Source organism: Natator depressus, chromosome 9 (genome assembly GCF_965152275.1).
Source record: "Natator depressus isolate rNatDep1 chromosome 9, rNatDep2.hap1, whole genome shotgun sequence".
Taxonomy (NCBI): Eukaryota; Metazoa; Chordata; order Testudines; family Cheloniidae; genus Natator; species Natator depressus.
Genome location: NC_134242.1, coordinates 34,338,986 through 34,365,647, shown reverse-complemented (window position 1 = coordinate 34,365,647; position 26,662 = coordinate 34,338,986). Strand labels below are relative to the sequence as shown.

Here is a 26,662-nt window from a genome sequence, read left to right as displayed (position 1 = left end):
TCCTGCTGAGTTCAGCTGGACTGTGTGTAAAGTTATTCACATGCATAAGGGTTTGCAGGATCAAACTAAACAAATGTACCAGTCCAGTTCATTAACTATATGTACACTCAATACAGAAAATGTATTTTAAAATATTAAAATATATATACACACCAATCTATACTCCATAAACCAAAATTGAAATAATTTACTATAATCATGTTTAATATATTTTAGCTTTCTGCCTGGTTGCATGCGGTCTTTTCAGTGTTTAAATGTCTTTGTTTTGTTTTCCAAATACCACAGATTGTATATAATCAAAAAGTTTGTGGAAAGAATTAAGGAATAGTGACGCCAGGAAAAGACAAGCCATTGGCTGCATTAGAAACAAGTAAATAGTTAAGCAACATGAAGTTATCAGGTAATTAAACCACAGTGGCATTGCTGGGTTTACAATGGCGCCAGTGGCCCATGCTCAGAAGGGGCCCCGGGCTGCTCCCCTTGCACTGCATCCCCAGCTCACCACTTGCTTCTCTTGTCCTGCCCGCCAGCTGGCCGATGGCTCCTCTCCGCCCCCTGGCCCCACTCCCCTGCTCTTCTCTGACCCCTGGCCGGACACCAGTGCACCTCCGGTTCCGGGCAGTCTCTGCTTCCCACCCCTTATGGGGCCCTGCCTGTCTCCCTGGAGCTGAGCACCTGGGACTGGTGCAGAAGCCTGGCCAGTCTCGGCCAGCTGTGGGGGCAGTGTGGGGTGCTTGGCTGGGCCTCTCCAGGCAAGTACATCTTGAGGGAGCCTGGACAGGGCAGGCCCTGGCCTGGCTGATTGCGCCACTCCTGAGGGGCCAGAGCGATTCCTCACCCCAGACCAGCCCTGGCTGCACTGCTGGCTCAGCCCAGCAGACACAGTTGCCTCCCAGCAGGGCCGGTGAGTGCGGCCAGGAAGCAGAGCATGAGGGAGTGGGTCTCTGAGGGATCTGGGTGGAGGGGTGCTGGGCTGTGAGGGGGTGGGGAAGATCTGTGCATGTTGGGCCACGAGGGAGTGGGGGGTTCTGTGTGGAGTGCTGGGCAGTTGTGGTGGGACTGTGGGCAGGGGACGCTGGGCAGGGGTGGTGTTGTGCAGGGCGCTGTGCATCTGTTGGGGGGGCTGGGCATAGTGGGTCCAGAGGCGCTCTGGCCATAGGCAGTCGGGGTGGGGGAGTTGGGAGGCATGGCATGGGCCTGCCATATAGGTGCCGATTGTGTGTGTGCTCTGGGGCTGGAACACCCATCGGGAAAAATTAGCGGGTGCTCCGCACCCACCAGCAGCCAAGCTTCCCCCGCCTCTTCCCCACCTCCTCCCTTGAGCACGCCGCGTTCCTGCTCCTCTCCCTCCCTCCCAGCACTTCTGCCCTGTCGAGCACCCACCAGCGGGAGCAGAAGTTGGCGCCTAGGGCCTGCCCCCACGCAGAAGGGGCATGCTGGCAGCACAGGGCTGGGGGGGCCCACTTTGTAAATAGTGCCAGTTTGTCAATAGTGCCCTTGCACTGGGCTGGGCGGAGCGGGGCCACCCTGTGCCATGCTCCATTGCCTCCATGGGGGCCCACAAATATGTTTGGCGCCGGGCCTATCAAAGGTTAATCCGGCCCTGCACAGGGGTGACTATGGGCAAGATTTTGAACATGCCCAGCAGGGCAGGGCGCCACTGACACTGCCTGCAAACTAGGGGCATTCAGCTCTTCCTTATCTCTCAAAGCATGACCATTAATGTTCCCAAAGGCTGCTATGGGTCCTCCGCCTGAAGGCGAGCTCTCCGGCGGGCACCAGCAGCTGGTCCATACAAGTTACTACCTCACCCCCGCCTGTCCCCTTACGCACCATGCCGTTTAGCAGCGAGGGGCACGTGAGGCTGATGAGGAGACACTCCGGGCTGGATCCCAGCCAAGCCCCAGGGCAGCGGCGCCGCCCCGCTCTGTGTTATACCCACCAGGTAGGGGCGTTTAGAAGAAGCCCCGCGCTGGGCATCGGGCGGCTCTCCCGGGCCCGCGGGCAGGGCTGCTGCGGAGGGACTCCAGGCGGAGGCAGAGTCGCTGCTGTGGAAAAGACGCCAGAGATGCCCGCTAGCCTGGGCCCCCGCCCCTTCGCGCAGCTCCTGCCGCTTGGCCCGTCTGCCCCCAGCGCCGGGGTGGGGCGCCCAATCCCTGGCTGGCTCCTCGCCCGGCCCGGCCTCCCCCGCCCCGCGGCGCCTCGCAGGGGCATCCACCGCCCCCTTCGCCCAGGGGCCTCGCCGGCCCCGCCCCGGCTCCTCCCGAGAGACCCCAGCCCTGGAGTGCGGGCGGAGCGGCCGCTGCTGGGCGCCGCGGGACGCGGGGTGGCCGGGCCGGGCGCGCTGGTGCTGAAATGGCCCGCGGAGGCTGCCTGGGGCTGCTGCTCTTCGCCCTGCTCAGCAGCGTGCGCTGGCCCGACGGCTTCGCCGCCGCCAAGGTGAGGGTCGGGGCGCGCGGGGGGGGACCTGTCCCTGCCGCAGGGCGAGTGACTTGCTATTTAGAGGCGCGAACAGCTGTGTGGGGGCTGGCGGTGATATTAAAAATAAAATTAAAAAGAAGAGACCCGGAACAAGTTTGACTGCATTAATAATCAACTCATGTCCCAAGGTTTTACAAATAATGCAATTTGTACCTGTTGAGAGACTCAATATTGTTATTTCTGCAATATTTGAGTAATCAACTTTCTTCACAAGAAAGACCAAGATAAGAGCCTTAATTCTGTTTCCAGTGTGGAATTTTACCTGGGCTGAAACAATCTGGTTGGGGTACAAGACTATTTAGTTAATAATTGTAATTCTTCTTCCTTTTGTGGTATATTTGTAGTCAGGGTGGGAAAAAATCAATGATTTAAAAAAAAAAAAGGTTTTTTTCCTCAAAGAGCATTTTATCAAAAAAACCGATCTAAAAATAGTTTTAATTAAGATACCTCATCATGGAATAGGGATTATAAATTCTAATTCTATAGTATGAGACCATATATTCATGTCATGTTTAAGAAAAGTTTTGTAAATGAGTTCCAATAGTTCATGGATTAGGGACCCAATTTTGTGGGGTTCCAGGGACTTCTGTATCGATTATTTAGGTTAATCTTTCTATCTACCCAATGGGACTCAGGGCTTAGTCTAGAAGATACCCTCAGAGATGCTTAGTTTTGCAGTTTTCAAACTGTGGATTTGTGTTTCAGCAAAAATGTTTTTAAATAAATAATATATAGAGGTGAGAAATAAAGAAACCTCAACTCTATTGTCCCTCTGCAAATTTGTGTACACAGAGTCAATCCCTTACCTCTCTCTAAAAGTGCAAAGTTTCAGAAAAGTTCAATGAATAGAAGATTTTTGGGGGTGGAATAGATCTGGACAAGGAGCAGAAGTCTGGAGATAAATGTGAGAAGCGAGGGACATACGCTTTTTTGTGAAAATATTATGTTTGCTGTTGAAGAAAACAGCCCAGAATACTTAACGTTGTAGTTTTAGTTAAATAAAACAATTTAAATGTCTGTCTGGTAATTTTCTCCTCCTAATACAGCATGGCAAGAAAGTCCTCCAAATATTAATGATTAACCTGTTGAACTGGAGATAGTTCATCTCCCAGTGACTTCATAAATATCTGCTTTAGTTACATTTGGTAAATGAAATAACCAAACAATCATTAATTTTCTGATACAGCTGTAAAACTAATCTGAAAAGTTTTCAAAATAAATCACTGTTTAAAAATGTATAGTGTGTACCTTCTAAAAATGAAACCTACATCTATCTCTGAGTTGTGAAGAATATGTATTAAGGTTATAACAACCAACAAGAATGCGCTTTTATGTAGAAAACCGTGATTAAATCAAGTCTTCCTTACTAGTGATTTAAATCAAATCCACCCTGTTAATAGATATATATCTGTCTACATGCAGGTGTGTGCACATGTGCACACACACAGGAAGAACTATTTACCATCTACATTAACCTCAGTTTGAACTTTTTACAATATACGGTATGCCTGTTTGATACATATTTTAACTCTGGTACCATCTGCAATACCCTATGCTGCAATTTTCCCTTGAGAGCAAGCTGACCAGAGGGATTTCCCATCCCCTCTGGCTGGCCATTAACCCCCACAAATGCATCTGTTCTGACGGTGGAGCAGGAGGTAACTACTTGTGGGTGGATGCTACTGTGTAACCCTAGGTGTGGCTCCCCAGCAACATTTCTGCTATATGTCAAATTGTAAACTGATGAAATTAGCAATTTCTGTTGAATTTCCAGATTCAATTTCTTGCATTATAGTAATCAGTTTATTTTACCTTTTAAAAAATAGTCACAATTATCTTTTAGTACTTCAGTGGAGAAGTAGTAATGCTTTATAGTTGAGGTGGAATTACAAAATATTCAGCAGTCCATTCTATAAATAAAAATTTGTTGATCCTTTATTTTTCATTGATAGATTTAAACAGTTCCTGGTATAAAGATTCCCAGCACAAGATTGTTTAGTCATTGCTTCTATCTTAAAATATTCTGGTTATTTTATAGTTAACCCATTCTGAAGAAAGTATTTAAAATTAAATATAGTAAATGACTCTCAGGTGACTTTTTCTATGTATTCAATTATTTCTTCTCTCACAAGGAACGTGCAGACAAACTTTAACCATTTAATCAAGATCGAAGTGTTTGTTTTTAAGGTAATCAAACATACTTAATAGTTCCTTTAGTGAAGATCCAGCATCACAGTTGTATTTGCCTTTTCAATACAATACACATTTTTCTGCATACTTGTTTCAAACCTGTCATGGGTCTGTTCAGAACTCTACTAGGTTCAGTATTTCTTTGGCAGTTCAGTTGATTTCAGCTATGTTTGTGTGAGAGAAACATATAATAGATTTGTTTTTGGTTTACAGCAGAGTAATTGAGATCAGGTTCCTACCCAAAGTCACCTCAATTGCTCAAAACCCGTAAGTTTTTTTTCCATTGTGTTGAAGGGGTTTGAGGGTCAAATTTTGCTCTCATACTGAGTGAAACAGTTGCAGATTAGAGTCATTTGATACACCAAAGTCAGAAATGAGTAGCAATCTGTACATTCAGTTTATGTACAGTATCTTTGGTACCAAATTATTGCCTTAAGCATATTTTATACTGTGAAATGAAATCTCATTAATTCAATGCATTTGTCCTTCAGAGATCAGTTTGTGTAGGAAATCTTTTTTTTAAGAATTTATTCTTCTCTGCAAGTGGAAACTGAAGATTCTGTTGCTTAAGATTAAGCTTGGCTGGCATAGATAACCAAGTTTCCCTATTAATTCACTTGTGAAATCTCTACTTCCAGAAACATGCAGAATGATGGTACTTTATCTGCTCAGATAATACTAGAAAGTTAGAAGGGTTGTTTATAGTACTGTAAGTTCTGTACTTAAAGTAATGATTAGTGCACTCACCTCTCTTAATTGTTTCACAGTTAATATGCACTTTAAAATTGCACAAGAATCTAAGCAACTCATGATCTTTGCTATATCAAAATGACGATAGTAAGTAAACTAACTAACTAACTAACTAACTAAAATGTAGTATTTGTATTTGCAATAGTACGTAGGAGAACCAGTTATGGACCAAAGCCCCATAGTGCTAGGTACTGTGCAACATAGAACAAAAAAGATAGGCTGTAAATTCCTTGGGGCAGGGACTAAGCAAAGTATGAGTAGATTACTTTGCACACATTTCCATGCTAGACGCCTACAACGTCTTACATCTTACAAAATCTTACATGCTTGCATAAGAAGAATAAAATCACCCCCTAGTTCCATGTGTATGCTGTCTACACTGTGGGTTACTGTGTGGGAGGATAGCAGCCTTCTTTCCTCCCTGTGCAGATAGGCTGGGAAAGGTGTGCCGTGAGTAGAAACTTTACTCAGCCCCGTAAGGTACTTGCAGAGCAGTTGCAGATGGGAAGGTAATAAACACAAGGTGAAGGGCTGATGCAAATATCTTCTCCCTGGAGCAAAGGAATGACCACGGACTCAACTGTCATGCTTTCCATTCAGACTGTGACTAGCCTTCTTAAGACCTGTTAGCTGATCCAGTTGCTAAAGACAAACCAGTAACACTTCACACTGTGTATTCATGACATAATATAAAATAAATACAAAATGAATCCATTCATGGCAGATGCCAACAAAAGTTTTGTCAACAAAATACTCAGTATTATTAGAGTCCAGTTCTTCTAGCTCAGAAAAATCTCTGCTTAAAAGAAAGAGGGAGAGCATGTGAATCTTGTAAAAGACTGCTGTTGAAGCTTTAATTTTTAATTAAAGATAATTCAAAACAACTAAATTTATTTCCACTTTGATCCTGCACAAGAAGCCCATTGAAATTAGTACTGGCTCTAGTTCTTTAGTTTACAGCCCTAGGGTCTGTAGAACAGGTCTTTTTAACATCATGTTCCTGGCCAGTTATGTGACCCTGAGCTAAATTAGTGTAGCAGGCTTATATTTCCCTTTTAGTTCATTTTTTACTACATCAGCATTGAAAAACAAATGTTTATGAGATCCTCTTCTTGTGGAATCTCCATCATTGGAGATCTTTAAGAGCAGGTTAGACAAACACCTGTCACGGATGGTCTTCTAGATAATACTTAGTCTTGCCATGAGTGGACCAGACTAAACTAGATGACCTCTCGAGGTGCCTTTCAGTCCTATGTTTCTATGATTCTTTTTGATGATGACCTGTCTTTTTTCTAAATAAACATTAATAAAGTTGATAGTATAAAATATGTCTTGAAATATGAAACAGGAAAGTTATATCAGAAGAAAAAAATTAACACAATTATCCTGTAGTTGGTCCATAAGCATACCTATACCAAAGTCTGCTAGAAATGTGATGCAGAACGGTACGCTTTGACAATGAGCCAAGATGTAGGAGGGGCAAAGTGTTGTCAAAGTTATAACACTTGCCCTTAGGCATGCTTTTGGGAATACTCAGGTATTGTGAATTATCTGCACTGATTGGCATAGTTGCCTCATTTGACATCGAGGCTGTACATTTGAAAATGTATAACACAGTTAATCAACCAATCTATAAAAATACACTCCTGGTTAAGTGTGCTGTTGGGTTGGTTAATTCTTATATAATTCATTCCTGAGGTAAGCAGGAATGTTACCTGTTTAAGAAATTCACGATCGGCCTCTAGATGTGGTTGTCTTCCAGGGGCTGGCTTGCACTGGTCTTGATTGTCTCTATAATTAGCTCTATAATTGTCACCAGTCCACCACAAACCACATAAAAACCAACAGGTACAGTGCTAAGTGTAGCAAATGCTGATTACACCCTTGTGTAGGATGTTGAATACTGGAGTGTGAAATTACTCTTATTGGCCCAGATCCTCATGTGGTGTAAATCAATGATTACACTCAAGTCAACGTATTGAAACAGCGGAGTTATGCCGATTTACACCAGCTGACATCTGACCTATTATTGTCTCTCGGCCAAGAGAAATTAAGTAGTCTGCCTGGAAACCTGGAATTCAGAACTGTTACATCATTACAACTAATTCCTTGCTCAGAACCGATTATATTAACAGGGATATATTTTAAAAATCCTGTCTGTGATGCATTTTATAATTGCAGTAAGACACTCGAATGAATGAATTACTGTGCCGTGATAAAATTCATAAAAGATGAATTGTCAGCATTTGACGTATAGTCTTGTTTTTACAAATACACAAGATATACGTTTAAACAAAACTGTATAGTCCAAGTTGCATCTGATTAAAGATCATTAAAATTATTACACTTGCAGAGCAAACAGTGGGTCATATTCTCCACTGCTTTGCAGCGTGGATAGTCACAAACATACTCTGATTTTATTATGGAAGAACTACAGTGGCAACTTAGACCGAGAGGTGTCTTATCATAACATGGCTTTGACACACAATACTCTGCTGTTAATTGCAAGTACTAGAGGATATCTGGTTATCTATTTTACTGGCACCTTTTCACTCTACCATCCTCATTTAACAAAGTAATAATAGTAAACTCAGTATGTTGGCATAGATTACGTGATTCCAGAAATTAGGTGCAAAACTCAACGGCTGTTGGTTTTCTTCTTAACTGTTTAAAACCACAACAGTTCTTAAATACACTGAAAGGATTCCATTTTGCCTGATCATTTATATTATGTTTTTGTATTTTTTCAGCTTTATAGTTGTAGTTCGTTTTGGGGGTTTTTTTTTGTTTTTTTTAACCTACCAATTCTGTGATAGAGTAGGGAAGCTTCTGTCAAAACTGGCACAGAGAGGCTAACTTCCTAACTTATTTGCCATTCTTTCCCTCTGTTCAAATGAAAATTTACCAACTGTGGCCATGTGTGCTCCACTTTTACACAGAACAACATAGAGAAAGCTGACATAACAAAATCTACTGGGATTTGGAGCAGTAGGTTGTATTATATCGTTCCCTGACATCTGCATGCCAAACAGATTGTCACAAAATCAACTGATCTGTGGCAAAAATTTGTAAAAGTTGTCTCTAATTTTCGGAGCCTGACTTGAGGCTCACCCCAGACTCACCCAATATTCGTGGCCATTTAAAATAAAAAGTAGCCTGCACAACTTTGGAGCTTCCAGAATTATTGGTAATAACAGAAATCAAAGTGTATATTGTGGGCTTGTTCTGAGAAAGCTAATATTGTTATAGTCAATGCTAAATTGTGCTAGAAACTATGTCAGAAATTACCTCACTTTGCAAGGGGATCATGCTTACATATAGTGGTCGTTCCCTGACTCCATCTACTTTCAGAAGGCCAGCACCCTTTTTCCTACATTGCATTGCCACCAGTTATGTTTTGTGGAAGGGAAGGTTTTTGACTGTTCAGTGGTATGGCATGCTATTGCATAGCCTCTTGTTTTTTCCTTATGTGTGGCCTTTAGGGACCCATTTTTAAAATGTTATTTATATAGTGTCCAAAAGCATGGTAGGAATTGTATAGACATGCAAAAAGACAGGTCCTTGAACCAGAAGACTTACAATATAAATTAATACCCCCTACGCCCACTGGACAATGGATGGGGGAGTAAGAGGATGCCATATTCAAGCACAGTGTTTGAGGTGATGTTATGCATGGCACTTGTTAGTAAAATTTTGCATTTCACCAGTTGGATGATATAGTTCCTGGTTATTAGGTTGCTCTTTTAAAATGTCTCCCTGTTAGGAAAGGAGTGAGGAGGTGAAGCGGCACAAAGGTTGGCAGCAGAACAAGCTAATCAAAACCTCTCCAAAGTTTTTCCACAAGACCAAATTCTCTGAGACTGTTTTGGCTAATCCAGAAAGGGGGATTTATTTGAACACTCTCTAACATAGTTCTTATTGAAGGCTACATTTGTTTAGCCTAATGGGACTTTCTGCTTTGAGTGATTTCAAGCACAAAAACCTTGGAGAAGGAACTCCCTGGGATACATGGTTACTGAACAGCCTTTGGAAACTCTACCTGCCTGACAATTTAAACACTTTGGGCCAGATTCTGATACCCTTAATTACACTGAATAGTACCTTGACCTACCTGGATTAAGATGCTAATTGCTATGAGTACAGGGATAAGAATCTTGCCCATTTATCTTAGCACACAAAAAGAACAATATCAGTATTGTTTTGTTTTTTGAAAGGTAATAAGTGCCTGTTGTATCTTTTGCTCTTTATGCAACAAAAACAATATGAAGAAACCATGTGGGCATAGTCAAGTCCCAAAAAAATGGTGTTTGCTAAATATAGGCAGGCATGCAAGGCCTAGCTATACTGCGGTTCGGACTGGTTTTAACCAGCTTCTACAATCTAGGATAGTAAGCACCAATATATTGCTCACAAACTACTAAACCACCCTATTCCCATACACTACTTGATAAATTGTAGGATTTTAGGTAAATTGTTGTCAAATTAATCATAAACTGGTCAAAATGGGGCTATAAATCTGTATCTGGGCCAAGTATCCTCCATGCCATCCACCCCTCCATCTGTGCAGATGTTTTGGTGGAAAAAGGTGAAATTAAATGTTCTTGATTATACTGTTCCTGCTCAGACAATTCTATGATTGACCCCCATAGGAACTGTCTGAGCAAGAACTGCAGAATAAGACCCTCAAACAGGAAAACTATTGTGAGAGGAGAATAAAAGGGTGATTTTACAGCAGCGCCCATTCACTCCCTAACAGGCAGGCTCACTCTGACCAGAAAGGCTCCACAGTGAGTTTAAATAAGAAACTTTTGTCCAACAAACACTTAAGCCATTCTGAAAGTGTCATCAACTGATGCATGAATTCACCTCCTGTTTCTGTGATAGACATGAGAGTGAGAAGAGGCACACCTATTTAGATTATAAACTCCTTGGGCTGAGGTCTGTCTTTGTTATGTGTTTGTGCAGCTCCTAACACAATGGTGCCTTGGTCCATAACTGGCACCCCATGGTACTACTGCAGGGTACATTGTCAGTAGCACCACTAATACAACGCCAGGACTATCTGCCCATTCTATCTTGCCTTGATTTTTTTTTATTATAAAATTCCCGTCATATTAAATGCAGCAGGGTGGGCATGAGTAGGATCAGCAATATGTGAACTTCCAATATTACCAGGAAATCTATTATGAACTTTGTTAATGAGAAAAGAAACTGAAATATGTATATCACACTTAACTTCACACACATTGTCTCCTTTTAATTTGTTACTGCCTGTGTCGGGCTCAACAGGAAAATAAAAAGCATATCTCTGGGATTTGTAACAAAATTCCTCCTGCTCTGGGCTTCATTTCATTTTCCCCCCTAATAATAAAAGTACATCAGAGACTATTGTCAGAGGGATCTGCTGAAAGTCTTTGCAAAGAATACACAATAGAATAAAATACACACTTGCCTGTTGGAGAGACCCTGTTGGAGCAGCTCCAACCTGCTTCCTTTTTCTGGAAGGGTGCTATTTATAAAAACCCCTTAATTTCCAGTGCTTTGCTCTTTTGATTCTGAAAAAGAGCCTGGCTGTAACCCCCTCAAAAGTGCCCACTTGAGCCCTTACCATAGTGAGGAGCAGGAGGTTCTAGCCTATTACTCATGGAACTCCAGCCTGGGGTCCTGAGATCAGTCAGCACCATCAGTTTCCTAAGAAGTTCCCAGACTGCTTTACCCAAAACCTCCCTCCCCCTCTGTGATTGCTCCCCCTATTGCCACAATATTGATCCAGGAAACCTGCTGTGGTAGTACTGGACAAGGAAGGTTTCGCTCCTAAACCTTAAAGAAACAGTAACTACTATTTAATTTTATGATAAATTAGGATGAATGGAAATTGAAATGGGCAAACCACTAAAAGATGAGAAGTATTAGATTTTAGCAATAAAGTAGCACAAAAGAGACAATCATATTTTTGGAGTATTTTTATACACTGCAGTTAGCTTAATTTTGTGCCTCTTTGATATTTGGTTCCAGGCATGCATCATAATAGATAAAACATGTTTAGGAAATTCCAGAATGGGATTCTGCTTTTTAAATCAAGATAGTGTAAATTTTGGTGTACATAATGTTCATTAAATGGGATTATGTCTTCAATTAATGTACTTGGCAAACAACTTTCTGAAGAAGTACATGTTGTTCAAGCAAAGATTAAGAGAACATGGTCTTGTTCTTGGGCTAAGTGGAGTAGATGTATGGTTAATCTAACAGCTATCTAAATTTAATTTGCAATAACATGGTCGAATACTATGCTCATTTCATCTTCTGTTATACAGGAGGGTTCAAGCTAGGCACTGTAGAACCTAGCGAAATGTCCTCTTTGCATCTCTGAGATTGAAGACATGCAAATTATGTTAATCATTTTTATCAGGGTTAACTGAGACCCACGCCAGAGCTGGACGCCAAGCTTAGCAGGTGTATAGTGTGCTGTGAATTGCCCTGCTGCTACATCTCTTTGTGTGGTGTAGCTCAGTACTGCTAGGGCAGGCAGCCAGCTGGTTCATAGAGAAGAACTGGGTGTATAGAGCCATGGGCTTGCTTCTTCTGTGGCCATTTGGGGGAACGGTCCCTGAGGTCCTCCAAGTACAGCCATGGCAATTCTATCCTGTCCTTATGAGGATTGTGTAAATTGGGAAGAAGGACCATTGTGCTCTCCTCTGCCTTCACTGCACGCACACATGAACTCCAAGCAAAATCTGAGAGAAAGAGATAGGTGTTGGGTGTTCTCCAACCACACATCCTGGGCCTGATTTTGTTCCTATACTGGTGTACATCAGTAGTAGTGGAGTTGCACAGGTATAAACCCAGTTTACGTTTGAGCAGAATCAGACCCTGTATATATAAATACCTGTATAAAAGGATATCACGAGGAGGACCCGCATCAAATATGATTTCACCTTGGGAATTGACCTTGGATTTCATTAGAGAGAAAAAATAGATTTAAACACCATATATTGTTTGAGGCAGGCAGTGTTTGTAGTGGTAGACCAACACAACTTGCAGTTCCTATTTCCTCTCGAGTCATCTTATGTAATAAGTGTCACCATAAAGCACAAATATTAATGACTGGGAAGATGGAGTGGAGTTATTAAGAGAAAAATTAGATATACCTAGCCATTAAAAGAACTTAAATTTATTTTTGCTGTGGTAATGTATAGCAAACACATATTTGCTATGGTATTAATACAGACACTGCTGAAACCCGATATATGTGATCATACAACATTTTATTTGCGGTAGGAAGATTATCAGAAAAAACATAAAATCTGCATACATGCTAAAGGAACATTTTTCAGTTTATATGTAGCATCCCTAAGGCTAAAGTTTAGACATTTCCACCACTTTATTCCACATGGTTAGCTGATGACTAAGCTTTATTATATTCTCATGACTTAGATTTGTTAAAGCAATAATTATACACTAAATAGGAAAAATAATTATACTTATTACCTCTGCTATAAAAATTGCAATGGCCATGGAGGTAGTGCTGAAAAATCTTATGCAAATGCAAATTTGTATTGCTAGAGAGTTTCATGTGTTTATAGTTCATTATTTGTGAAAAATCCAGTAAGTACAGTGGAACACAAACCACAGAGTTCATGAAAACATCAAATTAATAAATAATGTCAAATAAGCCCAAATCTATCCGTTTAAATAGAAGATCCAAGAACATGGGGCTATGCTAATGGTACGAACATTGAAAATAACTAATCATACAAGTGTTGGGAGAAAAAAATAACCATGATAGACCACCATTTTGTCTGCTTACCCCCACCCCTGTCAAGGTATGGTAGCATTGATTAAACTTGGAGTTGTCTTATCCTGTGAGAAGAATTTGTAATGATAAAAAGTCAGGGTTTCTGTTTCTATTTTGACAGTCACAGTTCTACAGCTGTCTCTGCAAAGAGGTGTGGTCTAGTCTAGTGGTTTGAGCACCGGCGTGGGAACTCTGTACTAATCCTGTCTCTGATGCTGAGTCCTGGAGCATCAGGAAGATTACTTAATTGTTTTTTCATGGTTTCCCCAAGTCCTAGCTTAGTACAAGGGATCTCTATTGTACTTCCCATGCAGGGCTAAGAAAGGATTATTTCATCATTTTCACTAAAATATTCAGTCTTCCAGAAGAGATTATTAATAGTTTGTGGGTATAGGTGGTAGCTGTGTATTATACTGGTTTAAAGCTGAAGTAACATAGTAGTTAATCAGGCCCTAAGGGCTTTTCTTCACTGCAAGGTTAACTCCTGAGTTATAACTCGAGTTTTGCCTCCAAATCATGCCTTGTCCACACACTAAAACTCTTGAGTATGGTAGAGCTTGTATCTCAAATTGGCTGCCTAGCGGGTGTATAAGCTAAAGCTTGAGTTAGAGCTTGTAAGTTGTTAACACAACCACACTGTAGTAACGCAGCCTATTATTATTATTTATTTATTATTAATCAAGTTTGTTACGGAAGTGCATGGGGAGAAGAGTTGGGCCCTGTAGTGGTAGGCACTGTACAAACAGAGCAATAGACAATCTCTCCCCCTAGGAGCTTACAATCTAAAGGCTAGCTCCAGGCAAGTGCTGCTAGTCATCCAGGTCCCTTCCCACACATCCCCCTGTGTGCCCAGAAATGAGAGACAAGTTCTTCTACAATTCACTGGGAAAGAATTCCTAGAGTTTACTACAATGTAAAGAAGCCTGGGATATGGCCCCAGAACTCTTAGCTCCTCACATGAGGTGAGAACACAGCATCAGCATGGATACAGCAGTTCGAGAGTTATTTTGCAGTGTGAACAAAAGGAATACTTCTGGCACCATAGAGACTAACAAATTTATTTGAGCATAAGCTTTCTTGAGCTACAGCTCACTTCATCGGATGCATGCAGTGGAAAATACAGTAGGGGGATTTTATATACACAGAGAACATGAAACAATGCGTGTTACCATAAACACTGTAACGAGGGTGATCATGTAAGATGAGCTATTACCAGCAGGAGAGAAAAAAAACCTTTTGCAGTGATAATCAAGGTGGGCCATTTCCAGCAGTTGACAAGAACGTGTGAGGAACAGTAGAGGGGGAAAATAAACATGGGGAAATAGTTTTACTTTGTGTAATGACACATCCACTCCCGGTCTTTATTCAAGTCTAATTTAATGGTGTCCAGTTTGCAAATTAATTTGTATTCTTATTTGAGGTAGGCTAATTCGGGTGTCAATAACTCAGGTTAATACTGCAGTGAAGAAATACCCTCATCATGTTTACCAAAAGAGTCTGGCTTGAATGTCACCTACTTAAAGGGTGAGTTTTTTAATTAATTCCAGATATAGATTGGAGCAGGTATGTATGAAATGTTGTAAAAAGACATTGAATGAAAGTGACGTACTGTGCAGTTATTATTTACAATAGTTTTACAAAACAAAGGCCCTGATCCTGCAGCATGTGGCATGGCGAAGCAGCAATTCCCTCACATACCATACGTTGCAGGATTGAGACCAAGTTTGTTGTTGAGTTTTTATATACTCATTGTAGGCCATAACTTGCCTCTTTTTACAGTATTTATGTACAAGATAGGAATCTGCTGAAGACTTTGTTGCCTTCTATTTTATTTCATTTTAGAGACTCTACAGCTTACTTCCTTTCTTACAATAGCTGTTAATAGTTAGAATAAAGACAGCTGGCCAAAGGATTGCAAGATTGTTGCTACATCGTGAATTTTACTTTAGAGAATGAAAATTACACTCCTAAAGGTATTTACTGAGCATCTGATATTAAAAAGAGCTTTTAGTGTACTCATTGATTTGATATCAGTTAAAAAAAAAAGTGTAAATCTGACCCTAACCGCTCACCTGCAAAAACTTCTGCCATATCTCTGTACCAGTCATTCATCATTGGTGTCAATTTACTTTGCAGCTTTCTTTACAAAAGTCACTTTGCACCAAACATAAGAATAATCACCTTCTAAAAAGTTGTGTTAAGTCTTCAGTAACTGACTGTGTATAGGATCAGCAAGGATCCATGTGGCAATTTTAAAATATAATACTTTTTCTAAATAATCATTTATCTTATTCCAGTACTCACTATTTCTGTGACAAAACCAGAGATTATGTCAGAAAATCCCTCCCCAACCATTTCTCAAGCATTCTTCAGAGTCACTTAATATGCATGTCTTATATCAGTGTGTGACTGTTCAAAAGGGGACAATTTAGAGCTGCCAGAATTGTCTCTTGGGCAGCCCAGTGCTTGGCCAGTCTCATGATAATCTCATGAAATTAGCTACTCTCGTGAAATTTCCTGCCTTTGGACCAAAGGTAGGTATAAAAGTTCCTACAGCTCTAGCTGTAGCTACAGACCCAGCAGATCCAACAGCTCTGGTGTACTCCAGGCGGGAGCGTATTTCCTGGGGGGAGCTGGCAGGGTCAGCTGGGAAGATGCAGAGTGAGCTGTCCATGCTGAGTGAACAGGAAGAGGAATTTCAGAAATTCCCAGCGTTTAAAGGGGGAGGGGTGCATGTCTGTGTGCCTGGCTTCAGGGCAGTGGAGTTCAAACTGGTGAACAGAGCATTGTGGGACACCTCAGGAGGTCATTTAGGGTGACAAGCAACACGGTGTCTACACTGACACTTAGGGTGATATAAGCAATGCAGTGTCTACACTGACACTACCTCGCTCTGACTTTGCAAAAAGCTCTGTGCTTCTCATCCAGGTGACTTTATTATGTCTGCATAGCAGGAGAGTTAAATGCAGCGTGTAGGCCTCCACTGTTTTTTCAACAAAAGCTGACTTTCGTCGACAAAACTGTGTAGTGCAGACATAGCCTAATTCTCTTTTCAGAATTCGAATGGAAATGTTATATTACTAAGTCTTAAATGCCTGTGTCTCTTAAGAAAATATACCGCCCTCGCTTCACTTGGAGTTTTGCATGATTTAGAAACAAAAGTTTATTTATAGACTATAAATGAAAAAAAATAAATTCTATGTGACATTTTCTCTCCTTTTGTTGTCTCTGAAAAACCGATCCACAACGTCTGCCATACGGGAAGGTACATAGCAGTTTTTAAAAAAAAAATTACAAATAAAGGATACATTAAAAATATCTTTCTCAAAGAGTAGAAAAGAAACAATGCACTAAAAGCTTTTGGTGGATAAATAAGGGTAAGAAGTGAAGTGGCCAAAGGAACATGATAAATGCAGTTTAACCCTATATTTGTATTATATGCAGTGTATAGTGTCAGTAGTATGTATATTATTTATTTATATATTACATATAATAGATTATTTTGTTTTCCTTACTGCAATACAGTAAAAATATATAAGGCTAATGTCATTCTGGGGTCTATCAACAGGAGTACTATAATAAAGACATGGGAAGTATATGTTTCACTCTACTCAGCAATTGGTGAGGCCTCAGCTGGAGTACTGTATCCAGTTTTGGGCAACACACTGAAAGATGTGGACAAACTGGAGATAATTTGGAGGAGAGCAACAAAAATGATAAAATGTTTAGAAAACCTGACCTATAATGAAAAGTGAAAAAACACTGAGCATGTTTAGTCTTGAAAAAAGAAGACAGAGGGGGAGGACCTGAAAAGTCCTCAGGTATGTTAAGGACTACAAAGAAGATGATGATCTGTTGTTCTCCATATCCACTGAAGGTAGAAAAAGAAGTAATCAGCTTAATTTGCAACAAGGGAGATATAGGTTAGAATTAGAAAAAACTTTCTAATGATAAGGTCAGTTAAGGACTGGAATAGGTTACCAAGGGAGGTTGTGGAATCCCCCTCATTGAAGGTTTTTGAGAACAGGTTGGACAAACACCTGTCAGGGATGGTCTAGGTGTGCTTGGTCTGGCAAAAGGGAGTGGACTAGATGACTTCTTCAGGTCCCATCCAGCTCTACATTTTATGGTTCTGTGAGTTTTGACATAACACTCTGTAGTTTCTGTTATCCCTGTGTGTGAATCAGAGAGTGAACTATGCTGTGAATACATCTACATTCCAAATGTGCAATTATCTTATAAATATACAGTGTATACTTCTAGCTTCACCAAGGTAACTTAGAGGCTGGTCCTGCTAGGTGCTCCAACTCCAGTTGACTTCAGTAAGAATTACAGGCATTGAACCGCAGTCAGGATCACACTCTTAAGTACTTTGCAAGCCGTACAATACATGTGATTTATTATTAGACTTTCCTAATTTGACATTACCACGAAGAAGGCGTTCTATTCTTGACATCAGAATTTGACATATATTAGTTGGCTGCAGGCTGAACTTTTTGATAAAAGGAAAATATTAAAGCCACCCAAACAGTATAAAATGAAAAATCCAACTCATGCTCCAAATGTTCATTATTTGCAAACTTTTGTCACAGCACACTCTATAGCCTGCATTGTGGCCCCATGTCAGTTCAGAAAGTGCTTCAAATTGTCAGTTTGTGTTACTATTCAGAGCTCTGCATTGAATTTTGATAACAGTCGGGCCTCAATTTACATGGTGTTTTTTTGCACAGTTTCAGTTATGCACATTCAATTAATTGTGACCCTTTATTTTTGTACACGGTATGGATTCACTTTTACATGGTGCAGCGTGGTCGCCAAGATGTGCAGATGTGTCTAGAATCAGCTGGTTGCTTCCCACCCCAAACCCCCTCCACCACGCTGGTCTGTGTGACCAAACGACTGACCATCACCAGTTTTTTTTGCATGTCTTCCGCCACCAGCTCCACTCTTTAGCCACGGTTGGGCCTGGGTGGCCCATGGCCCACCCACTTAGCATCCAGGCCTGCTCTGCTCCAGCCCTAGCACTTGCTCTACCCACCCGCCGCATGCTTCAGCCAGGCAGCGGGGTCGAGGCACGGGGGCTTACCCTGCTCCACCTAGCACTCCTGTCAGCGAGGGGATTGAGGGTGTGCATTGTCATGCTCACCCGGTGCTCCTGCCAGGGACCAGGGTTGGGGAACGGGGGCTTACCCTGCTCCACATGGCACTCCTGCCTGGAAGGGGATCGGGGGCTTACCCCACTCCACCTGCCCGGCATTCCAGCTGGGGAGCGCTGCGCAGGCAGAGTGGCACAATCCCCCGCTTCCTGACTCTACTCCCTGGGTGCACGCCTGGGGCCAGGGGGTGGCCCCTAGCCAGAGTGTCCATCTCTCCCCCGCATGGCCGGCTGGAGAGGGTGAGTGGAGGCGGTACAAATCCCTCCTGACCCATCCCTCCTGCCTCATTTCCCCTGCCCCTGCCCACTCACCCGAAGTGGGGGCCCATCCAGGTGTCCCGTCATGGCTATGCCACTCTTCCACACTCCCTGGCCTCCCCAGACACCCCAGATGAACTCTCGGAGTTCTGACTTCAACAACATCAGTATTATCATCCTATTAAGTTCACCCTCAACATCAGTAAAGGTCAGTAGCAAGTTTAAATTTCATTAAATTTTTTTAATAAAACCTGTATTGGATATATTAGGGAGGTCATCGTGTGAGCCTGGAACCTAAACCCTTATTTCCCATAGACCCTTGATATCTTTTTATGCAATTTCTATTTGAACAGTGTTTCTTCAAGAACGTAACCACCATGTAAATCGAGGCCCAACTGTAGGTACTGCCAGTTTGGGACATGACTGAAGTGCAGTATGAGAAACACTTTTTGTTTAATTTTTGTAGTTTAACGTTAGTTGAGGTGTTGTGGAAGAAGGTCCCACTCACTTCTGGAATTCAGGCATAGTTCTAATATCATGGGTGGAAATCTTAGACCTGGATCTTCTCAAATTCATGAATCCTAATTGATTAAAATTCTAGGAAGTACAAATATAAGAAAATCTGACTGGATGGAATTTAAACATAATCAAAAAAGAAAATAAAAAGTCCTAGGAAGAGAGAGCAGCTGTCAAATGGAGAATAAAGGCATCCGTCTAACCAGCTTGCACTCATCACCATGATATGGGAATGCTGTGCTCGTTAATATTAATTACCCTCTGTCTCCAGTGTAAAGCTCTCCATTAAAATGTTCTGATATGCTGCTTCTCTGTTTGTTCCCTTTTGCTCCATTGTAACTATCTCATAACAATCATATCTCTATAGTTTTCCAAATACTTGCTGTCCAAGCACAAATTTATAAGACAAAAAATTTAAGCTCGTCTTCCCTTTGCTTTTGATTATACTTCTATAAAAAAACTACTCTTGCAATTATCTAGCAGATATTATTTATTGTGTCTCAGTCACAATTGAGATGATCTTCATAGTGACTTCCAGTAGAAAAACAATTTTGTATAGATTAAAAATAGCTATAAATCTGAGTTTAAAATGAACAGACATAGCAATCCATAACCAAGACTAAATGTGCTTCCATGGTTGCAATAAGTTATTACACACCTGCTAATCTCTTCAAGAATTTAAAGTTTTCAAGTTATTCTAGGCCAGTTTAAAACACAGTCCTTTTTTTTTAAAAAAAAAGGGGTTTAATTTCTACCAGTAATTCATGGGTGAAAACTATTTTTTGTAGAGTTTACTGTCTTTAGAGCCTTGTTGATTAAAGAAGACCAGAGGCTGAAATTATAGGTGTATTTTTTGTGTATTTTATAAGCAGCAGAATTTATACTGTGTCTTCATGATATCTGTATTGGACAGTGTCCATCTCTCCAACAGAAGTGATTGGGCACTTTGGATCTGATTCCACACTCGTTGAAATCAATAGAAATCTTTCAACTGGCTTCTGCAGATACTGGATCAGGCCCTTAGTTATTATGCTGTACAGAGGTCTGAGGCAGAGAATGGGTAGGTAGGTGCAACATGAGGAAGTCAGAAAAAGCATTTGTAACTAGATTGTGACAAAAGGAAAAAAATACCATTGTAACCTAGAACTATATTCCACCTTCCCCCATCACACACTCTCCCGCAGGGCAAATCTACACTACAAAATTAAGTCAACCTAAGTTACATAGACATACAGCCACCACAGTAATTAAACTGCTTTTGCATGTCCACACTATGCTCCTTGTTCTGGCAGTTCGCGTCCTCACCAGGAGCGCTCGAACTGATTTAACTGCCAGAGTGGGGCATTGTGGGACAGCTTCTGAAAAACTGCAACAGTCAATGTAAGCAACGCAATATCTACACTGACAGTGCATCGACCTAAGTAAATTGACTTAAGAGCTACACCTCTTGTGGAGGTGGAGTTAAGTCGGTGTAGAGTACGAGTTACATTGCTGGGAGCTGCATTTTAGTGCAGAGTTAGGTCCGTGTAAGCTTACAGAGTTAGGTCAGTGTAAGCTGCCTTATGTTGACCTAATTCTGTAGTGTAGACTGGGGCTTACGCTTTCTCTGGTTCATAGGTGCCGACTCCTTGGGTGCTCCGGGTCTAGATCACCCACAGGAAAAAATGGTGGGTGCTTAGCACCCACTGGCAGCCCCTCTATCAGCTCCTCCCCACCCCCACAGAGCCTCCCACCTGCCGGCGGGCCCCATGGATCAGTGCCTCCCCCTCCCTCCTCGCACCTCCTACCCGCCACGAATAGCTGTTTTGCGGCATGCAGAAGGCTGGGGGGAAGTGGGAGGAGCGAGGACACAGCACACTCTGGGGAAAGGGCCCGAACTGGGCGGGAAGAGGCAGGGTGGGGGCAGGAAGAGGCGGGGCAGGTCTAGAGCAAGGGCGGGAAGAGGTGGGGGGAGGCCTTGGGGGAAGGGGTGGAGTGGGGGCGGGGCCTGGGACAAAGCCCGTGGTTGAGCACCCCCCGGCACTTTGGACAGTTGGTGCTTGTGCTCTGGTTCTATGTTCAATTTCTAAAGGATCTACCAGGAATGGTCACAGCCCATGACTCTGAGCCAGAATCTCTTGAATTTCAGTCCCAGCCCTGATACTTACTGCCTTTGTGCCATAGGAGAGTGACGTGCCCTTAGCCCCAATTTTCCCAACTGTAAAAATGGGGATAGCATCCTTTACCTGCCTCATGGATCTGTTGTGAGGAGTAACTACCTAGTGTTCAAGTGCTAAGGATGACTGTTGTACATAGTGCAATGTATAGATATTGATATGTTACCTAGAAATTGTTTTACTTCATTTAAATACCATATAGATCTAATATTTTCAAGGCAATTGTCCTTCATCAGACAGCACATTGAAATAATTAATTCCCTTTATTGTAAAGTTCCTATCTTTTCTTTTCAGAGTTGTGTCTGCAAACGTAAAAGCCACTGCTACTGTGATGGAATGAAAGGTAATAAGGTAAGAGATTAAATATGTTACCCTGTTCCTTCCCCACTCCCCTAAAGATGAATCATTGGTGCAAATTAATAACATATGAATGATAAACAGAATGTATTTACTGGGTGGTGGTACAAACGGTTAGCTATTTCTGGTAAAAACAACCCTCAAATGGATTCACTACCTTACATTCACCTCTCAGAATAACTCTGTACACACTGTTTAACTAGGAAAAATGTAAACGTTTTAAAATCTTTTCCATTTAGTTAGGGTATATCTACACAGCCGACGTTAAAGCGCTGCTCTGTAGTCGCGGCTCCAGTGCTGGGAGAGAGCTCTCCCAGCACTGTAATAAAACCACCTCCACAAGGGGAATATCTCCCAGCCAGCGCTGGTGCACTGTCTACACTGCCATTTTACAGTGCTGAAACTTGCATCACTAAGGGGGTGGGTTTTTTCACGCTCCTGAGCGAAGAAGGTTTCAGCGCTGTAAGTGGCAGTGTAGGCAAGGCCTAAGTTATTCAGATTTCTACAGTACTAAAAACAGAAGAGCACTCCTCCCAAGCTCTTGACAAACTGTTCATCTTAAACAGACTCCGGCAAGTGAGTTTGGGCTTGTCTACACTTACATTTTATAGCGCTTTAAACCACTAGTGTAGACAGGCTTCGAGCGCTGGGAGCTAATCCCCTTGTGGAGGTGGATTACGAGGAGTGCTGGGAGAGTTCTCTCCCAGCACTCGCACGCGATCACACTCGCACTTCAAAGCGCTGCTGTGGGAGCGTTCCTGCAGCAGTGCTTTGAAGTTTCCAGTGTAGACATACTCTTAGTTTGCAGTTTTGTAGCTGTGTTGATCCCAGTATGCGTGTGACATTTTGGGGATTACCCAGACCAGTAAGAGGTTCTGTCACCACCTGCTTTGTAACTTTGGGTGCCTTAATGCTATGCTGCTGTGGCTCAGAGCCCTGACCAGTGGCCGGCCTGCAAGCATGAAGGTCTCAACCCTGGCTTCCAGTAGCCTAGTTATCCTTGCAGGGTGACCACAACAACTTTTCCAGTCTAGGCTCTGCCCAAATCCATCTCCCCGAGTTCTTAACTACCAGACACATGGACTTTTCCCCTCTGGTTTGTCACCTCTGAAGAAGTGAAACCTGCCCCCAGTTATCAGTTCACTTGGGCACACATGCTCCACACAGTTTGCACAACAGAGACCTGTATGGGGTAAAAATAAACAAAAAGATTCGATAGAAAAATCAGAGATTCAAAGGTGAAATAGTAAGGGAGAGCAAACACAGACCAGTTACACAGAAAATAAACATAAAGATGCCATCTCAGGCTTTACACTTCTCTATTACGCTAACTTTTCTAACACAAGTTAGCTATTGCCTCGGAACAGTTTCCCAGCATGCTGTCTGTCCTAGTGGGGATTCAATGTTCCACGGACAGCACGCCGCTTAGATATTGGCATCCAGTTTCTGGATAGTCTTCCCTTCAAACTGTTTTCAGGGGTTCCCTCTCCCGCCCATTCCTCTTTTCTCTCAGACTGGTAATTCATGGTTACACAATATGTGTGTGGTGGAGGGACCTCCCTCCTTCCTTTAGTTTACCAAGACTGGGGTTTTCTTTTCAATTTGTGTCTTTTCATTAACTTTAATGGTCCACTGTTGTCTTTCTCTAGGTTGTACAATGGTACGTGCTTGGAGTTAGTTTCATGTAAACAACTAGCCTGCGTGGCCTCCCTCCCTGATAGCTTCCCCACAAGCTGCAAGGCAATGCTGCAGTTACATCCTAGTTACAATTACAATGTTCTACACGCACACACCCCTATATATGCATATGTTTATAACCATAACCTGTTTACATATCTCTTAATGGCCATCAAGTTCAGAACATTACCAGCTTTCATGAAAGGCCTTACTTGACACATTTAGATAGAATAACACTGTATACAAACCGTTGATTCGGTTGTTTATTCTTTGGAGTTCTTCTCCCCTTGTGTGGTAGGGACCCTGATTATCACAATATGAGAGAGACGAGGTGGGTGAGGTAATATCTTTTATTGGACCAACTTCTATTGGGGGAAGGCATGAGCTTTCAAGCTACACCAAGGTGGCTACTTGTGCATTCCTGGAATACTGGACTTTCCAGCAGTTCTGGGAAAGGCATGAGCCTACCCCTGCCTGCGTGACCCGTCCCCACTAGCGTGACCTCACATGCACTGTCCACCAGCAGGGGCAGAACATGCTCTTCAAAGATGCTCTTCAAAATGGCATCCCCATCAGGTACCGGACAAAACCGTATCCAGTTTTGTTCCAGTACCAGACGGGACAAATCAGCCAAAAAGTGTACCCCCCCTCCCCGTATGAAACCAGATAAGTGACTTCCCTAAGCTACATACACAGAGCTCTTCTTCAGATCTGGGTTTCTTCATGTTGTGAAGTTTCCATTTTAAGTGGCAAAATTCAATATCTTCCAAAGTTGTTTGTGGTGGTATTGGAGCTGTTTTGGTCTCAGGATATGAGAGAACAAGGTGGGTGAGGTAATGTCTATTATTAGACCAACTTCTGTTGGTGGAAGGTATAAACTTTTGAGCTACACAGAACTCTTCAAGCACCCACAGATACCACTAACTTGATAAGAACATAAATATAACAAAGATTTAATAATGTCATGCAACAGGGTTCCCACTCACTGTTAGTGCAACTTCCCATGACTAGATATGGGAAAGTAACTCTCGTGGCATCAGGTGCCCCCTTCTGTTCTCTGCTCGCTCTGCAATAGTCTCTTGTCTTGTAACTTTGCCCTCCAGCCAGGTCCCCAGTTAGTCCAGCCCTTCTGGGTTTAGGAAGTCGAACAGGGCCGCTATCCAAATGGCTTTTCTGGGTGGTGTTTAGCCCCATGCCTCTATAGCAGTGACTGGCAGGTGAATCTGGGCCCACCCGCTGCACCAGGTTCCTATAATGAGCAGTCCACGTCTGCTCAGTCCCCATCCCTATTGCTGTTTCCCTGAGCTCCTTCTTACCCAGCACCTCTCTTGTCCCTTGACTGTTTATTGGTTTACTATGGAGCCTACTTTACTCCCTGTGGCTACTTTACCCTCTCCTAGCATCTTGCTACACACTTTACTCCAGGGCAGGATCACAGGGTTTACTCTGTCCCTGGACTTCCTTCTTGTCTCTGACAACCTCCCTTATCCCAGGAAGTGACGGCAGCCTCCTTCCCCTACAATTCCCTCTTCTGCTTTCAGCCTCCTGTCTTTATAGTGCGGTCGCAGCCCTTCCCCCGCTGGGCTTCACTCTTATTTAACCCTGGTCCTCCCTCTCAGGGGTGATGCCAGGTAATCTAATTTGTTTCTGAGGCCCTCATTAAAATGTCAGGGCTGGTATGGGGTGCAAATCAGATCACACACCACCAACAAAATCACCTCCAGAGCCCCCTGTCTCCACTCCCCAGCTTGTCCAGCTCTCTGCAGCCCAAGGAAGAAAGATGGGCTTTACAGCGTGCACTGGAGTTTAACTCCTCACAGTTTGCACAACAGAGACCTACTTTAGATAAAAATAAACAAAGAGTTTATTTACTCGAAAAATCATAGGTTCCATGCTAGAATACTAAGTGTATAGCAGTAGGAACGTACTACTGACCACCCGACCAGAATGGCGATAGTAATTTGTGAAATGCTCAAGGGATTAGAGAGGCTACTACAAAAAACAGAAAATCCAGTAACGATGGGGGATTTCCACTATCCCCATATTGACTGGGTACATGTCCCCTCAGGACAGGATGAAAAGTTAAAATTTCTAGACAGCATTAATGACTGCTTCATGGAGCAGCTAATCCTGGAACCCACAAAGAGAGAGGCAGTTCCTGATTTAGTCCTAAGTGGAGCACAGGATCTGTTCCAAGAGGTGAATATAGCTGAACCGCTCAGTAATAGTGACCAAATTGTAATTAAATTTAACATCCTGGGGGGGGGGGAATACTAAAGAAACCCACCACAGTAACAATTCACTCTAAAAGGGGATCTACATAAAAATTAGGAGGTTACTTAAATGAACATTAAAAAAGAACAATCACGAGTGAAATGCCTTCAAGCTTCATGGAAACTATTTAAAAACACCGTAACAGAGGCTCAAACTATATGGCTACCCTCAGTAAAAACAAGATGAAACAATCAGTGGACCAAAACCCCCCACCAGGGCTAAATAGAGGAAAAGAGGCAATTAGAAGCAAAAAGACATCTTTTAAAAATTTGAAGTCAAATCCCACTTAGGAAAATGGAAAGGAACAAACTCTTGCAAGTCAAATGGAAAAGTATAATTAATTAGGCTAACAAAAAAAATGGGAAAGCAATTAGCAAAAGACACAAAAACAAACAATAAGAGGTTGTTTGTTTGGTGTTTTTGAGTACATCAGAAGCAGGAAACTTGCCAAACAGTCAGTAGAAGATCAACGTGCTAAAGGAGCACTCAAGGAAGATAAGGCCATTGAGAAGAAGCTAAATGAATTCTTTACGTTGGTCTTCATTGCAGAGGATGTGAGGAGATTAGGTCTGAGCCATTATTTTTAGGTGAAAAATCTGAGGAACTGTCCCAGACTGAGGTGTTAGTAGAGCAGGTTTTGGAACAGACTGATAAATTAAACAGTAATAAGTCTCCAGGACCAGACGGTATTCACCCAAGAGTTCTGAAAGAACTCAAATATGAAACTGCAGAACGACTAAAAGTGGTATATATAACCTACAGTATTGCTTAAATCAGCCTCTGTATCAGATGACTGATGAATAGCTAATGTAATGCTGATTTTTTTAAAAAGGCTCCAGAGGCGATCCCTGCAATTACAGGCTGGTAAGACTAACTTCAGTACGAGGCAAATTGGTTGAAACTATAATAAAGAATGGAATTATCAGACACATACATGAACATGATATGTTGGGGAAGAGTGAACATGGCTTTGCAAAGGGAAATCATGCCTCACCAATCTATTAGAATTCTTTGAGGGAGTCAGCTAATATGTGGATATAGTGTATTTGGACT

The 26,662-nt window shown here is 42.3% G+C and overlaps 2 protein-coding genes across 2 annotated transcripts in view; one reads left to right on the top strand and one right to left on the bottom strand.

The window, feature by feature from the left end:
• Positions 1 to 2,070, bottom strand: part of COL4A4 (collagen type IV alpha 4 chain) — a 128,224-nt gene extending 126,154 nt beyond the window's left edge. The window contains exon 1 of the mRNA XM_074963897.1: positions 1,943 to 2,070. Within this exon, the coding sequence (XP_074819998.1) occupies positions 1,943 to 1,980 (38 nt within the window). The 5' untranslated portion in view covers positions 1,981 to 2,070. The remainder of the gene's footprint in view (positions 1 to 1,942) is intronic.
• Positions 2,071 to 2,343: 273 nt separating this feature from the next.
• COL4A3 (collagen type IV alpha 3 chain) overlaps positions 2,344 to 26,662 on the top strand; it is a 108,055-nt gene continuing 83,736 nt past the window's right edge. The window contains exons 1-2 of the mRNA XM_074963896.1: positions 2,344 to 2,439; positions 21,596 to 21,652. Coding sequence (XP_074819997.1) covers positions 2,356 to 2,439; positions 21,596 to 21,652 — 141 coding nt within the window. The 5' untranslated portion in view covers positions 2,344 to 2,355. The remainder of the gene's footprint in view (positions 2,440 to 21,595; positions 21,653 to 26,662) is intronic.